The sequence below is a fragment of the Accipiter gentilis genome, chromosome 31 (genome assembly GCF_929443795.1).
Source record: "Accipiter gentilis chromosome 31, bAccGen1.1, whole genome shotgun sequence".
Lineage (NCBI taxonomy): Eukaryota > Metazoa > Chordata > Aves > Accipitriformes > Accipitridae > Astur > Astur gentilis.
In genome coordinates, this window is record NC_064910.1 from 6495565 (window position 1) to 6512763 (window position 17199).

At 42.2% G+C, this 17199-nt stretch overlaps 1 protein-coding gene across 2 annotated transcripts; it reads right to left on the minus strand.

The window, feature by feature from the left end:
* Positions 1–48: 48 nt before the first annotated feature.
* Positions 49–15452, minus strand: IL18RAP (interleukin 18 receptor accessory protein). 2 transcript variants are annotated; one of them, XR_007510200.1, is made up of 11 exons: positions 15288–15452; positions 13899–14166; positions 13623–13797; positions 13000–13174; positions 10678–10746; positions 10311–10431; positions 8425–8579; positions 7408–7545; positions 3427–3597; positions 2220–2782; positions 49–138 (listed from the first exon to the last, which is right to left on the minus strand). XR_007510200.1 is itself a non-coding variant. In XM_049834375.1 (10 exons), the coding sequence occupies exons 1-10, from the start codon at positions 15409–15411 to the stop codon at positions 2409–2411; spliced, it is 1770 nt and encodes a 589-aa protein (XP_049690332.1). In that variant the 5' UTR covers positions 15412–15452; the 3' UTR covers positions 2110–2408. The 2 variants fall into 2 exon arrangements, 1 of the variants encoding a protein (XP_049690332.1); XM_049834375.1 differs by lacking the exon at positions 49–138 and having other exon boundaries at positions 2110–2782.
* Positions 15453–17199: the final 1747 nt, after the last annotated feature.

Below are 17199 nucleotides of genomic sequence, written 5' to 3' on the forward strand. Positions count from 1 at the left end.
TATGCCTATTAGAGGTCATTCTGCAAGCCCTAATGTGCCTGTCCTGTTCCTTGTGTTACAGACAGACCTGGAGTTTGTATGAAGATACCAGTTCTGCAGGTTCCTCCGACCCAGATAAACCTTGGCCACAGCATCACCCTGTTAGGGAATAAAAAGCCCTTTCCAACTACATTCTTTATGCAGCCACTCTGATTTTTTTTCTCACTGTCAAAAAAAAAAAAAAAAAAAAAGGCAAAAAAAAAAAAAAAAAAGCTGCAATGCACACCATCCAGAGACGAGTAAGTAGCATCAGGTGGGAGAGCCGGTGGCACCCTGGGCAGGCAGGAGAGCCTGCTCCATGCCTTCCTCTCCTGCCCTCACTCCCCGTCTGCTTCCCCAGTGCAAACTGGCACCTGAGGTACCACACTTGGCACTGCTCACTGGTCCTGTCTCACCTGGTAACCAAACTACTCGGTGTGCAAATAAATGGGCTTCGCAGGGCTTCCAGTAGGGACATCTGGCGGAGGAGCAGGCTAATTACGTTCTCGTTTAGAGACCTGTTCTCCCTCTTAAATGCAGGAATGTAACTTAGCACATTAACAGAAAGAGGAAGGGCTGAGTCACATCACGTACCTAAAACTGGATCTTGAGTTGTCTTGTATTGGACATTTGTTTTACTCATGCCAGGAGGGCATTTACTGGACAACTGCATTATTTTCCTCCAGCACAGCATTCACCCTCGTGGAATGTTTTTTTAAATGGTCAGCCTCTTCTCTCCTCCACAAAAACACCATGTTTAGTGTTAGGATAACAAAGTGTGCAAACATAGTAGTGTTGATTAGAAGCTGTTAAAGCCTGTATTACACACAGTAGAAGTGAGTAAATTTAATTTACTGACAAATTATTCAAATTGCCCACTGATTTGGTTGTGTTGGCAAACAATGCAGACTAGTGAGAACAGAGATGTACCCCCAAACAACTAGTGCTGAGGACCCCCCGGCCATACTGCATGTGCTTGGGAGGGGATTCTTTCAGGCCAGCTGGTCCCACAGACTGAGTGTCCCTTCATGGGTGGAGAATATCTTCCACTTGACTTTCTGTGGAAAGGGATCCGGTGCGTGCACCTGTGATGCTCTGTAGTGCAATGCAAAAGGCAGTAAGTGGTGACAACTGGGAAATTCGCTTCAAAAGCTTATCATGATCTGAACTAAACCCCCAATGCAGATGCAACTCCAGCATCAAAATTTTCTGTGGTACAGCCAGTGATGCCGTTTGATGTTCTGTTTCTACATGAGGCATCATCTTCTGCTTCTGCCCCACAGCACCACCACCAGTCCTCCCACTGAAGGCTTTGAACCCCCCCAAAAATTATGTAGATAATGCTCAACCTGCTTGCAAGAGTTTTTCTTTTTTTCAGTATAATTGTCCCATTACAGCAGTATTTCTTTAAGTCCCTTTCCAACAAGGAATCTGGCAGATGAGCTATTTGATTAGCATTATAACACAAGGATTTGTTAACTTGAAGGCCAAATGAAGTCAGCAGAACACCAGATCAGTGGGTGTCCTACTCAAATTTTCTTAACACTAACCATTGCATTTTACTTACAACCACACACACACAGACTGCAAGATGCCTTGCGAGTAAGAGATACGAACCCTGGAGAGTTAGCAGCCAGAGGGCTGCAAGGGAAAGACTTCAGAGTCCCTGGAAGTCTACTAGCTGTGACAACCAGGACTTTGATTTCCAACTGCAACACACCCATAATAACCAACAGGTTCAGTGGAACACAACTGACCAGCACCAGACAGGATCAGCAATGTGCAGACGTCTCCGAGTGTGAAATGTTTCACAGCTGGTATTTCACAGCTTTCTCCCATTGCAGGAAGGATGGAGACGCCTGGGATCAGCCCTGACACAGTGCTCCTTCTTTTCTCAAACCCTTTGGCATACCCAGTTATAGCAGTCTCCCAAGGGGCTTCCTTGGTGCTCCCGCAGGAGGAGATAACTCATTTAAAGAGTTTGGATTTGTCCCATTAGACTGCACAGGAAAATTAAACTGCAAGCTTCCTCTGGAGTTCCCTTTTTTAATCTTTTTCTACAAAAAAAGTATAAAAATATTCCAGGAGAAATACAATGCAAAGAACAAAACATTCACATGTATGTCTCAACATCACAGCAAAATAATATAATAAATATAATAAAAAAATAATAAAATAATAAGTTATGAAAGATAGCTCACATTTACAGTTGTGCGCCGTGCCACTTAGTTTCACTGTGGGGCTGCAGCAGTGTCACACTGCAGTCCTCGCTGGTTTGGAGTGAACTACTGCTGGAGTGACAGTCCACAGCAGTCAGCTGATGTAGAAAAGGTCTTTTACAATCACGTCACCATTCCTGACCCTGTTGTCATCCCTCTACGAAATTTCTACTATCGATATACCAGGCTGAATAACCTTTGGAAAAAGCCCTTTAGGCTACAATTTCCCAACATCTTAGTAGTTTTCACTGGCATGTGGTAATGCATATATTTCCAGAACTTCTTGTTTGGAGCAGCAGAAATGGAAGTCTTCCAGGTAATGACTGGTAAAATCCGAAGAGCCTTCTTCACTACTGGAGGCAAAGTCTCTGGCTCTTGGAAAGCCTGGAACTTTATTAATACCAGCTTGATACTTTTGTCTTCCAATGCACAGTTCACTGCTGCCTGCAGTTCGAAGATGCTTGGTCCACTGACGTAGGCTGGGCTCAAAATAATTATTGCTCGTCTGCTTTGTTTAATAGCTGTAACAACTTCATCTGTATATGCTGGAGAAGAAATGGCGATTGTTACTGCATTCTATAATGGACTTTTTATTTTATCAGTTGCTTTATGAACAGGTAAAACCCAGAAATGAGGAAAGCCAAAAATAGGGATGCTGAGCAGTCACATAACCCCTAGAAATGTGCTTGCTATCAGAGGGTACTGCTGCTGTTCTTATGCAGCCTGGAGACCACAGCTTGCTGGTCAGGAGGTGGAGGGCACTGGTGAGACCTCAACACACTTTGTTGATACTCAGACAGGGTCTAAGAGACATTTGGACTTGTCTTTGTCTCTCTCAGGGACAGATGCTGAGGGCTTTCTAATTACTGCAGGCAGCACTCACTAAAGTTGCTCAGAAAGTAACTACTGAAATATTTGGCATCTTCTTTTCAGGGAATGGAGTCTGCTTGCAAAGAAATTCTTGGACAAGAAGCTTTGTCTCAGCCTAGCAGCTCCCAGTGACCACACTCAAACATATGTATGCCTCAGGTGCAGGGGCCAGATACAAAGATCAAAACACAATGAGATTTGAGCAGACACTCCAGTACCAAAATACACCATTTGCTGATCTGGTGCATAAGGTTTTTTGGAAAATGAAAAACAATTTCATAAAGAACTGAAGATTTTCTACCATCCACAGGGACCTTACCTCCTCCTGGAAGAATATCTCTTTCAAGAATGCATAACTTGTATCCATATTTATTTTCCAGGATGTCTGGAAGAAGCTCCAGGGCAAATTTTTCCTCACTAATTAAAGCAGAGTCACCTTCAGAAGATTCTAGTTTTGCATAGGACACAAATGCATCAAACTCTTTGCCATCTAAAATAAATAAATAAATAAATAACACTGTATACATTAATGAGTCTGTCTGAAGCATTCAGCTTCTTCCTTAATGTTCAGTTTCCATTTATATCTATTTAAGCAGTCACTACACAAACCTAAAATTACCACCTGTTCATGAAGTACAGCCATCCAGTTACCCAAAGCCAACCCTTACTCCTTACTGTCTTGTAAATTTTGTAGACATAAACATCAAGCATTTTTTTTGCATTTCCACAGACATGTGAGAGTTTTCACCGGTGGAAGATCTGGTCACTTCCAGGCAAAATCCATATTGTGGGGAATGATTCCCAATCTTTTCTCTCATTTGCCCAAATGCTCATTCCAAAAATATTAATCAATGCACAACCTACTTTGAAAATATAATGAATTTTAAAGGAACAATATTCTTAAATATTAGCTGCTTGCAAAAGATGCCCTATTTTCGTACACTGTTACATTTGTATTCAGAGAGACTGGTGCAAGTAGCAAAGCCTAAGTCTGATCCAAATATCAGCTCAGACACTGAGTACTGACCAATTTCTGGACTTTGTTTCAATCTCATTAAAAGAGTATGTTTGTGAGGTGCAGATGAAAAATATGTAAAGAACTTTTCTCAGCTTTGAAACAGTCTGGTACCAATGACCTGAGTTAGGCCCATTCTTAACTACAAGGCAAAAGCAAATCTCATCTATTTTCTAAATGAAATTTTAACTATAGTTGAGGGAAAAGGAAGGAAAACAAAAGGAATTACTGGTGAAAGCAAAAGGTGCAGTGGACTCGGGCCAGTTCCCCATATGTAGTTGCCATTTAAGGGTCCTAAGGTTGACGGGACTGCCAAATTTGATGCAGGAACTATTGGATACTCAAATCTTTTGGAATCGCAGGACACCCTCAAGTAGCTCAGATGACATCAGACACCTATGTTCAATCAGCTGAGTTGTATCACATGTCAATACAGTTAATAGAAACCACAAAGAAATTCCGCTGTTTAGCACAGGGTCCTACTGCAGGGTGCTGCTGCGGGGCGAGCTAAGCAGCTCTCCGGATTTCACCGTGTTGGCTACATCTTCACCGCGTGGGAACTGAGACACCTACCTCCAGCACAGACACCTAAGTAATGGTGTTGAGCATCACCCCATGCCTCAGTGTTAACCTCCTGATTTCTGTCCCTAGAGGTAAGATGAGGATCGCAAACCTGAGCGAGAGCCATCAGGTTCTAGAAGAGCCCTTCCAAGGAGCAAAGGAAACGCACATGGAAAACTAATGACATGCATGAACCGGGGTTGAACAGCTAGATTCAGAACCAGTGTGTAGCAGCAAGTATGTCAACAAACCCAAATATAGGTGTGCAGGTCAGGTTTAGCGGCCAAGGATGTGATCAGACAACACGTGCTACGTTGCCGCTCCTCCCCGCTGCTCCCGGCCGCACGCTTCCACCGCTTCCTTCCACGGGTGCTGAAGCTCTTGGGGTAACAGAGGAAGCTAATTCACTTTGCTAGCTACTCACTGTCTTTTACTGAGTTATTTTTCTGCCCTGTTGAGCCAATTTAGGCCCACAAGAGCGAATCATCACCGGCAGGCACGCAGGACTAGTGTGGGAATTGAAGGTGGGGCAGCAGGTCACTACGCTGGTTTAGCTGAACTTCAATTCAGCTACACCCAGAATTGCAGCTCCTTTGAACACAGTTTTTAAATGACAGTAAATTGCACTACAAGCCAGATATTCCTCATTTCACCCACAGAGGTCACTGCAATCCTATCAGACAACGACCATTAATAAATATATCACCGTTTTCCTTTCTAGTATTACTATTACAATAGCAAGTTAAAAACACATACGCAGTAAGCACCACTAGGATTTTTTTCCCCCCAGAATTGTACAGAAGGACCATTAGAACCTGAGGAGCTTTTGGCACAAACATTTAAGATGCCCAAAGTGTGAAGAATCCACATGGTTAAACAAAGTGACTGTATACATGATCTATAAATGTTAGTATCCCAGTTTCTGCATTGTTTCTTTCCCCTTGTGGAAGAAGGCAAGATTTTTAAGAGGGGTATCTGCATTGGCTAAGGAGGGTTAGAGAGGCATGAGAAAAAAGGTGACCTTACTGCTGTCTTCAACTACCAAATGGGAGGGTACAGAGATGATGAAGACAGATTCTCATCTGAGGTGCACAGGGATAGGAGAAGCAGCGACAGACGCAAGACACAATAAGGAAAATTCTCATTACATGTTAGTGAAAAAGTCTGCACTGTGACAGCGGTCAAAAATTGGAGCATGTTGTCCAGAGAGGTTGTGGATTCTCTATCCTGACCTAAGTTGGCTCTGCTTTGAGTAGGGTATGGGATCAGATGACTCCCAGGGATCCCTTCCAACCTTGTGGGATTCTGCAATTCTCTGATTCTGTGCTAAGGGGAATGGGAGAGGAGAAATGATGGAAAGGAATAAAAGGCAAAATTAAGTCACAACTGCTGCTTTGCTGCTCTGTGAGCAAGCCCTTTCAGACCTCAGGTGACTTGATATGCATCCACATTAAGTGAGAAGGACATAATCCTGCAGGTGAGAACACATGTTAGGGCCAATCACCTTAGGCAGAAAACTCTCTGGGGAGGGACAGTTGGTCTGCATACACCATGCCCCGACGCTGCAAATGCTGCTTTGTGAGGTACATGAGAGTCAGGGAGTGGGACAGAGCCTGGAACTCTTCAACTTCATTGAAGTCTTCAACACACGAATCTTGGCAGGTCTGTCTCTGTCCTACTGACATATGGAGCAAGCTCTAAGGGGACTTTCCAAATGTTCTCAAATCAATTTGGTACCAAACAGAGGGGAAATTTTGAGTGATTTCCCAAATTACTTTTGCCAGCTGCCTTAGGGCTCACAAAAATACTTTCCAAAAGGGCAGTTAATTGTCTCATTGCTATTTATTTATAGATATCTAGACACAGTTATTTCACACTCACATATAATCTATATATACACATGCAAACACAAAAGCAGACTCAGACACCTATATCGCAAGCTGCATCAATATTCAAGAATTTTTAGAAACATTTCCTTGGGCACATACTATCAGATTTCTTTCAACCCATGTGAGAAAATTATATGTTAACTTCATTGAAGTAGGCACAGTCATTTCTGATAAATTTTTACACTGCCTACTGTGTTGGAGGCCCATTTTAGCTGAGATGATGGGGCAATGCTACTATGGAGATTTGAAATATCAGAAGCTGATCACTCTGGTCTACATGTCAGGATGGTCAACATAATTTTAGAAAGGAAATATGAGTGTTTCCAAAACCTACACTTCTCAGTTGGTGCTGTATATCATCTTATTTCTCTCCTTTGTTTATTCTTCTGAGAAATTATTTGGCTTCAAGTGAAAAATATAATAGACTATGGAGTCCTTCACTTAGTTCTGCAAGGACATTTGATTCTTGTCAACAGGTTCTGTTGAACACTTTGGGACAATGAGGTTAAAATGTTGGAGATGCTCTATTACTCCCTGCAAAGGGACTGCCAAAATTCAACTTCCTACTCTAATCTTCCAAGAGTAAATTAGGGGTCTTGTAAAAGGCTAACTGTGACATTTCAGTTGGTGTTAGATATTTCCTCCACACTGCCTGGCTTTTTCTCCATCTGAATCCACTGAGCATCTTGCTAGCTTTAACAGCCTTTGTATCAGCTCAAAGAGAACAGGGTCATTCAGAGAATTTAATTAAATGGTTAATTCATACTGGATTAACCCACATGACAAAAGGCAGTAGAAAAAATGGAGAAAATCAAAATTATACAATGTTTCTTACCTCCTGTAGTTTCGTTGTGGACCAAATAACTTCGGTACATCAGCACTATTTCAATCCAGCGCTGGTAAATGAAGGCAGTGCACAAAAGGAATGCAAATAGAGTAGAAATGGCACTGCACAGTACATATAAAAGAAACACTGTAGAAAGAAAAGGGTCTATCATAACTCAGGCTTTCCAAAATAATGTTGACACTTAGATGAAAAACTCAGTCCAGAAATGGGGGCAAACCATCTCACAATCCTCATTCTTGCCCTGCTGGCAAACTTTAGGGAAGTCAGGAATTCATTTAGCTGCAAACCTTAACACAGAGTTTCAGTCTACCATCAGGGACCTTTTTTGAATGGTATCATCTCCTTTATGGTATGAAAAACCAATCTGTGATGGAAGGCACAGAGAAAACGGCCTGCAGTACCCTCAGCAGGGCTGAAAGTAGTCATCGCTTGAGATGGAAAAGTCACATCAGAACAGAGAGCTGCACACAGTGCCCTGCGGGAGATTTCCTGTGCCACTGCGGTGATGAATCTCCACTGCGAGCTATGGTTCAACACTTTAATTTCCACACTGATTCTGGTTTTGGCCTTTGCTTGAAAGGCTGCCACATTATGCCAAGTTATGGTAACTTCTCAGAAACATGCATGTTAAGGACTGGGGAAACAAACAGAAATGTCCTATGAAAATCAAGGAACGCTATTGCTTTCAGCAGCAGCTCTGCTTCAATTTAGTAGATTGCTTATTAATGTTCAGAGGTGCTACTGTCCCCTTCTTCCTCCCAGTTACTCTCGAGCTTCCACTTGGCCCACCTGCCTGCAGTAAGTCCCCAGATACCCCTGTCCTTCTCAGTAGTCCTCAGAATAATGTGCCTTTCTAGACATCTGACAAATCAAACCTTTCCCATCCAGCTTCAAGAAACTTCTGCAGCTGGCTAAAAAGCCCATGTCAATGGGGAATGAATTTGTAGCAATAAGTAAATCAAAATGTGCCTTCAAGGGCAAATAATCATCCATCAATAGTTTTACCTCTCTGCTTTCTTTTCAGCTGGATCACAGCAGTGGCGTTCCCCACCGAATTCTCAGCAAAACACGTGAAGTTGCTTCTGAGGTCCCTTTCGGTAACCTCTTTCAGTTTCGCAACATGAAGAAGTGTGTGCCCCTTCAAACCTTTTGAATAAATGCTAAAGAGAAAAAAAAGCCCTGTATTTGCATGGTACCTTTGCTGTTCATTCACAGGATCCCCAAATGTCTTAAATGCAAAGAAAGAGGAGCTTGTAACTTCATAACATTCAGCTTGAACGGTTAACAGTGATGCAATATTCTGGTTTGGAACTTCCGTTTGGTTTTTACATTGTAAGAAAATACTAACATCAAAGGTCTGCAGACTGAAAGGTTTATTCTTAATTCATCAACTCAGCAAAATACTTAAGCACTTGCCCAGTTTTAAATATATAGCCCCCTTTGACTTCTATAAGATTATTTGTGTTTTTCTAAGATGTAAGAAATTCCCCTGGGGGAAATGCAGGGAAATGAAACTTCAAAAAGGAGCCCTAATTGAGGACTGGCTGGCCAAAACGACTGAGCAGCACAGCCTCTTGCACAGGGGTAAAAAGCCCAAGGACAGGATAGGCAAACAGAGGAAGACAGACAGAAAGGACACAAGTATAGGAAATGAAGAGGAATCCCTTTGGGGCTGAGCGAGGGTTGTAGGGAACAGATCTGTGTCTGCAACCACTCGAGAAAACCCAGGGTTTCTGAGTCTCAGCATTTCTTTTTGAAAGTCACAAGTACAGGTGTCTCTGGGTGGTCCTGAAGGCACCTCACATCATGCCACTGCAAAATCAGAGTCTGCGTGGCCCTACCTCTGCTGACTCAAGATACACAGGCATGAGCATGGGCAAGGATTCAACCTGTACTGAAAGTCTGTTGGGAATGATTTATTCATTTGGGGTTTTAAAAAATAAACAGAAATTGTATACATGCAAAAAGCTAAAAACTTTGTAAGAACATTAAAAGCTAAACATTGAAAAGTTAGGAAAATCCAATTTCCAATCTACCTCATAAGTGAGCATGTGTGTATGTGCGTGTGTGTGTGTGCGAGATATCATCATTTGTTATTTTTTTCCCATATGACTCCTGTTAAGAACTTGATTTAGCAGGGACCGGAGGGCTTTTGCTTCCCCCAATGTACAAAAAAGTTTTCCTATAAAGATGACTCAGGGCTGCGTAGTGAAAGACACTCTTGCTTCTGTCGCCTCCACTATGTTTCTTGCCCGGGCTGGACACTGCATAAGTGAACGAGACAGGGAAGTACAGGAAGGAAAGGGAAGCACAGTGACTATTTGGGTTGTCCCCAGGTCACAGGAAACCATTCCCCCACACATTGCTTCTCTACAGGGTCTGGTTAATTCTTGCCAGGGAAGACTCCTGAAATTTGGTGCTGCAAGTCCTCAGACTGACTGAATAAACACACACAAAAATGTCTGAGGCACCAAACTGCTTTCAATGTCCACGGTACTGTTTTACTGATCTGTGTTTTTTCCCCACTCGGAGACAGTTTCCCAAGACAGATTGTGTGAGTTGCTAGCAAGGCACAACAGAGGGAACACTTAAAAACAGCGGATGCAGGCACAGGCAGCCAAGCACCATTCATGTTGAAGCTGTCCATGAGCTAAAGCTTTAGTTAAGGTCGCACAGAAAGTTTGAGTTCTTGACTTTATGGCCATCAACGTGTGCTTCTGTACATGAAGCGCACATGCCTGTCACATGCTCATGGACATATACACACTGATATGTTGAAGAACAGACCCTTCTGAGTTTCCTTCAGTAAAATGTATTCAGTAAAGCTGTTGTAGAAGGATTTTTAGAGTTGCTGACTGTAGTAGTAATCAGTCTACTGGTTTTTTTCTTACCTTGTTTTCTGATTCAATTTCTCATTTATATTTTCTTTGTTGTTTCTTTTCCATGTTACCCTCATCAGAGAAACCCTTTCAAACCCGAACTGTACACGGCATTCCAATTCAAGTGGCTTTCCTGGAAAAAATTAGCACAGAAAAACAATGCAGGATATTTTTCTCTTAAATAGCCTGGGATCTGTATAACGCATGATGCATTCTTTAATATCCACAAAGATATAGACCAAGAAAAAAACTACTTTTTATCCAAAATTCTTATACTCCTAGAGAGCAAAGCTGTTTTGCTTTATCAAGACTTATCATCATCTATCAACACGTCATTTAAACATTTTCTTTTACTTTCAGATGAGGAATCAAAACTTACCAAGCTCTGCTTCAAGGATCACCACACCATTGGGATACAAGAAGTTTGGTGGATGGATAGTGTTTTTTTCTGCAATTAACAGGAATAGTGTTAATAACTCTAACGCTACCATCAGTGCAGAAGACAGAGAAAATATCTTACAGTATTTTCTTTTTCAAAAGTTAGGTGGAATTTAGACACCTAAGTCCAAGAGGATGATTTACAGTTGTTGAGGTGTCTGAGAGTGCATAGGTAGGGGAGTTTTGACCACAAAACTTACATAGCTACATAGAAACCTCCTATCTCAGCTGCTCTGAGGCATTTCCATTTTACATGAGTTGAGGAGCTCAGCGTCTACCCTACACTTAGGGTTATTTGGGATTCAGAAATTAGGGCCCCCCCTTGCAAAACCCCCTGAAGGATGCAATCCTCATACCAGTTCCCCACCAAGCCCCGTTCCATGTCCAGTAAGCACATGTACAGCACGCACACCTCATTCACAAGCACAGGTACTTGCATTAAAATAACCATGTATTTTTTCAAAGCAAAGGCTGCCAAAGGGCACAGATAATGACACCCACAGTTTGTACAATCTACTAAGTGAAAACCCAGGCTCTGGAAAAACAGCCTGAAGGGGCTAAAACCCACAGCTCTGATATTCTAGGAAAGTCCCATACTGCAGGAAATGGTGCCACACAACACTTTTTTTTTTTTTTTTTTTAAATGAAGCCACAGCAGAGAAATGTATGCAAGATTCAGGGGGAGTGTATATGTATATGGCACCTTTCAAGTGTTTTTCTGACTGTGCTGTGAAGTGAGAAAAAAAGAACTGAGAAGCACAATGTGTTAGCTCAGGTGCAGCCAGACCAGAATAAAAGCAGAGCTAGTCCATGCCTGCTTGGAAAATATTGTGGGAATGTAGCCAGAGAGGAGTGAAAGAGTATCTGACATTGTAACCCAGCACACAGAGGTCTCAAAAGTTGGTGAGATGTGGTTTCTAGGCCCTGTCCTGATGGAATGTATATATTTTTCCTATGACTCCTTAGTACCAAATGCATCAAACATCTGCAAAAAAGGGACCAGCTATTTCAGAGGAGTGCTGTCCTCACTAGGCCATAGAACCAGGTTGCCTCACCTGACACCTTGCTTTCGCTCACTAAATCTTGTTCTCCCTCCACCCACTTTCGACCAGGATGCTGAGAATAGGTCCTGTGCTGCTGTCACACAGAAACAGCTGTACTGGGTCCATCCAGCTCAGGACATAGAATACAGGTAGCTATGCTTTCCTCTGGGTCCTGTGATTGACTGGAGTGAATGGAGTGTCTGATGAGAGCACTCAACCACAGATATCTGGAGAAAAGCATAACCACATCTCTCTTTTAGCAAACTAAACAGTCTCCCTTGTTCCTGATCCTGAGTTGCTAGCATGCTCCCTTGCAAAGTGTTGACGTTGTCCAAGAACATTCTGCCAGGCAATATCTGTTCTGGGCTCGCCTCAAGGACAGCAGAGGACAGTAAATATTATGGAAAAAGTCACCATGATTTGAAGGAGAATATAAGTCCATGCCATATCATTGTGCCATAGCGTTCTGGCCAGTTTTATTTAGCAATCCATGCAAAGCCTAAAAGAACAGGTCATCCAGGCAGTGATGCCTTCCCCCAAAACAGCACATGCAACAACAAACGGATTGTTTGCTAGTTAGATTTCTCACAGGTCTCCTGTCTCCTCTGCTGTTAAAAAGTTACATGGAAGATGGGCAGTGATCCCACCAATACCACCTTCTTCATCATTGTCAAGTGAAAAAAATGAAGGTCTCATCCATGCTACAAGGAACCATTTTTTATCTAACTCCTATTTTCATATAAACCTCTACTTCAGGGACCGAGACAGAATTGAGATACATTGGGTTTGTACACATTTCCCATGCAGGATTGGCACTCCTTCCTCCTAGTATGTGACTATCTTCCTAACACTCCCCGTGCAGTACATGGAGAACATTGGCACCAGTTGGAGTTTCATGAATTCTATTCCCAGATCAAGAGATCTAAATCCTTTTGTAGATTTGATCCCCACTGCTAGGAACTACAATAAATCCAAGGCAGAATTAGATCTTGAAAATGATGGCATTGTATGCTACACGTTATTACTGAACACTGAAGGTTCCAGTCAATGTCCCAAGATGTCCTCAGAATACTTGAAAGGGGATTTTAATGATCGAGTAGCTGATTCAGTTTGGGTTTTTCAGAACAAGAGCCTGAACAAAAGACATAAATAAGGTAGGAAAGAATAGAGAAAACATACTTTACTTCAGGTATTTTATTCTGAGTTATTACATTACTCACTAATGACTTCTACTGTTACTGCTGTTCTCATTGTCCACTTGGTAGTGTTGTCATACAGAGTGTAATCACACACATATACTCCAGCATCTTTGTCATAGGTTGGATTCAAGTAGATTTCATTAGGCTTAAGCTTTAGACTTTGTCTGCTTTTCCTGTGTTTTATCTGATGACCATCCTAATGAAAAGAAAAGAGTATCAAGGAATTAAAAGTCCTCTTTTTGTTATTGTTGCTGTTATTAAATTATATTTGAAGATGTTTGGATAGGATTACCATGGCAGTAGGTCTAAGCCAAACTCTTTCCACTGAAGTCCAAAAAAAGATTTATTAGGAGTCTGAGGACATTTGTCAGTTATATTAAAATTACTTCAATTTCTTAGCTGAAGAGAAAGCATTTCTAGGCTTCTATTTCATGGAATAATATTTTGGGTGTGGCAAATTTCTTCAAAACTCTTACTTACAGACTTGATATATAGCAATTCAAGATTCTGCTTTTGGGTTGAATTTCTCAGGCTGCATTATCTGCCAAAGAAGAGTTCAAGAACCTACGGCACATGAGCATTAACTAGACCTAAAGCTGTACCTCCACTGAGCTTTTTTGAATGCTCAGAACTGTGACTCTTACCTTGTACCATTTTACATCTGTCTTTTTTACATGGCTGTAGCATTTTGTCCCAGGACAGGTTATTGAATTCCCATTGGCAGCAAGAAGATATAGCATATTTGTGTTATAACCTGAACATTTTGCCACCTTCTTTGTTTGAACCTCCAAAACAATTTTGAGACATGGGATTTTTTCCCTGAGTGGTGCAGAAAAAAAAGTTAAAACATTTAATACACAAAACAAAACAAAACAATTAATTCTTGTATAGAAATAGAAGCCTTTTGCTCCATTACAAACCGTATCATGCAGATGTACACTCCGGAAGCATTGTCCCTTACTGGTTTAAACCAAAGTGCATCACCTTGAAGAGCAGGATTAGAACTTCCTTTGATAGCCTTCAGTGGCTCTTTACCTTTCTGATGCCAGAACCATTCCACCTGATGTTGTTTTAGGAGTGAGTTGTTATAAATGTGGGTAGCATCTCTATCTGGTAAAGCACATTGTAAAACAAAGTCCTCATCACTAATTGCACGATACCATATTTGAGGTTCGACATGGGAACATCCTGAAAAGCAGGACAATAAGATATCAGTACCACCTGAAAGAACACACAGTCATCATGTTTAAAAAAAATAATTAGGAATACTACAAAAATACAACTTTACCTTTCTTTGTGTTAAATAAATTTTTATGTGACCGGCTGCTGGGCTAACAGAGAATTGATTTCCTTAAACATGGAATTTGCCAGTGTTGTCAAAAGTTTATTCAAAGGTTTCCAAAAGTTTACTAGACCTTTTTCAAAAGCCCAATGTTAAAATAGCTTAAGATTTTTAGTGAACTGAAGATTTTCACATGGGTGCTAACCTGTTGAACCTCAGTTCTGTAGAAAAGCAGATGCAGCAATTCTAGCTCTTCTCGTATTAACAGAGAAGGGACTGACCTAATCCTGAAGAAGCAGAGCTTGCTCACCACACTCCCTAGTTAGGGTGAGAATGACAAACATTATTGTCTCACTGCTTTCAAATCTTTCCCCTCTTATGTATCAGGTTACTGTCACTAAAATTAAATTTTTGGATTCTGAAAGCTGTGGTCACCCATCCTAACCTCGAATTCTCTAAAGGCTGACCGACCTTGCTGCGTAACCCCTCCTGCCAGTCAGGATGTGGCAAGCTTTGAAAGTATGGCAGGATTTCACTTCAGCAGATGGGAGGGCATGATATCTTCAGTTCCTCGCCTGCCCACCTGTGAGACTCTTCACAGTTTCAGTTTCTCTCTGCAAACAGAATTGGACAAGCTCCTCCAGATAGATTGTGTGGGTGGAAAACTTTGATGTATTGGTCTCACCCTGCCTTTCTCTTCCTTCTCCCCTGCGACAGGCTCGGACCAGCTGCTGGAGACTTCAAGGAGTCATAGAAGCAATTCATTTGCTCCATTCGGTTCTCAGAAATTCTCCTTTACATTTGCCCTTTTCTTCTCATTAGCAAACTGAATTTTGAATCATATTTAGGGTAAACTGTATTACCAATACTTAAAAAGCTTGCAGAAAGGCTAGAAACAGCTCTTTGCCTGACGCAAGCATGAACAGGTACAGGAAAAACTCATGAAGGCATGGAAAAATGCAGATCCACTTTCCTCAGCTGTCAGAAAGCACCACAAACACCAAACCTCATCAAAGCAGACTCTTACCTGGCAAGTAAATCTCTCTAACTTCTGCCCCGCTGACACACAATGCTAGGATCCAGCACAAAGTGAGCATGATTTTCTTTATCAATTTTGGTTGATATTCTGAGACATTTTCTTTAAGAATCATCTTGCTTTCTGTAAAAGAGGAAAGCAGGTTTTTTTTGTAAATAATATTACAATAAGATAGATAGGTAATTGCGTATTTATTATGTAGCTCTATAAAACTTAGCAGATAGTATTTCCTAGATACTGTTCTTTTTAAAAATGGGGTTTGCAGCACTCTTCCTGCTCATGCTATTTAACACAAATGCAGGATAGATGATATTCAAGAATATACAACAATCTCTTTAAATACATCTTGCGCAGAGTTGCTTACAGATAGACTTCCAAGTTACACCTACAGCAATGCAGAACTCCACATCTGGAGTGGAAATGCAGGTCCTTCAGCAGCTGTTGCTGTTAGAAGGGGAACCTGTCCTCAGGTCCTTCAGCAGCAGGAACCTGTCCTCTAAGATAAGAGATAAGATACCAAATAACAAAATCAGCCTTTAGCTAATGACAACTATCAGCAACAGACTGAGAAAGGCATAACTGGCACCAAAATCCATGGAGCTCTGTTGCATCCTGAAGGCCAACAGGCCCAGAGTGTGTAAACGGGATTCCTTTGGGATTAAACCAACTCTGAAGACGTGCTGCAGCTGCAAATGGTGTTGAGTCTGTGGGATTGGAGTAGAACTATACAGAAGTCAAGACCTCAAAGCATGTACTGTGTAGGCACCAGGTCTTTGGTTCTAACTCTTTCACCCAAGAGACATGATCCCATTGGGCTTTATTACCGGCTAAAATGGCCATAACCCAAGATGTATGTTAGGGTCAGCAGAGCAACCTAAAAACCCCCTTTCTCTCCTCCATGCCTTACCTGTGTGTGCAGCACCAGGCCTCACGTCTGCACCACGGTGCTGGGCTGCACTGCTTGAATGACCCTGGCAGAGACCTGCTGAACAGGGTGACATCCACGCCACCATAAGGCGCCAGCTCCGTGGTGTGCCATCTGTGAGCTGAGACCGGGAACACCCGGGGGATTTGGGAACAGGTCCACAAAGCGCTCAGCATCCTGTCCAAGGTGAAACCCCAAACCCTACTGTATGAAGTGTTTTGCCTCTGCTACTAAGAGGTTTGGTCTGTGTCCCACAGCCTTCTCAGCCACCGGGCTAGAGGGAAGGCAGGCTTCAAGCATGCCTATTCAACAGCCATGGCTTTATTAGGCTATTTAGTGAGAACACACCCAACGCCTGTGAGTGAAACGTCTGGAGTGCCCGATTCAGGATCTCAGTGAGTAAAGGCTGTGTGCTTTGCTGATGATCACATTGTGCAACGGAGACCTCAAGGAGCTTTTTTCTTTGCTCGTTTGCCCACAGAGTGACTCTGCATTTGCACAGCTGCCAGAGAGGCACTGAGTCAGCCCAAGGGAAAAAAGAAAAGGTCGGGCAAAGGCTAGTCTGCCCTTGTCTGTTGGCATCTCATGCAAATCAGACACAACGCATACAGGCGGGAGGCAAGAGAGCAGCCAGTGCACACTGAGCTAGCAAGAGAGGTGAAGAGAACTCCCACTCTGCACTTTTTTGGGCAGCTATTCTGTGTAGAGAGGAGCACTTTAGTCACCATTCTCTTCAGCATGTCTCTATTCCTTGCAAGTGAACGGAATGATCTATTTTTACAGAGGTCACATGGAGTAGGTTAACTCATTTGTGTTAACCCATCCTGGTGCTTTATTACAGACTGGCTGCTGCCAACTGTCACCACCCCATACATCTTTTAAAATCATCCTGAAACTCCAAGCCAATACATATGTCTGACTAAAGAGACAGTTTCCTACCAGCACTGGGCAAAAGCCCTCCTAAACTTTAAGATGACT

Bases quoted from the DNA above. Each gene is read 5' to 3' on its own strand.
- IL18RAP (XM_049834375.1), bottom strand. From the start codon at position 15,411: ATGATTCTTAAAGAAAATGTCTCAGAATATCAACCAAAATTGATAAAG. The intron at 13,798-13,898 runs GTTTGTAATGGA...TGCACCACTCAG, and splicing joins GTGTACATCTGCATGATACG to GGAAAAAATCCCATGTCTCA. The intron at 10,432-10,677 runs GTAAGTTTTGAT...AATTTTTTCCAG, and splicing joins GATCCTTGAAGCAGAGCTTG to GAAAGCCACTTGAATTGGAA.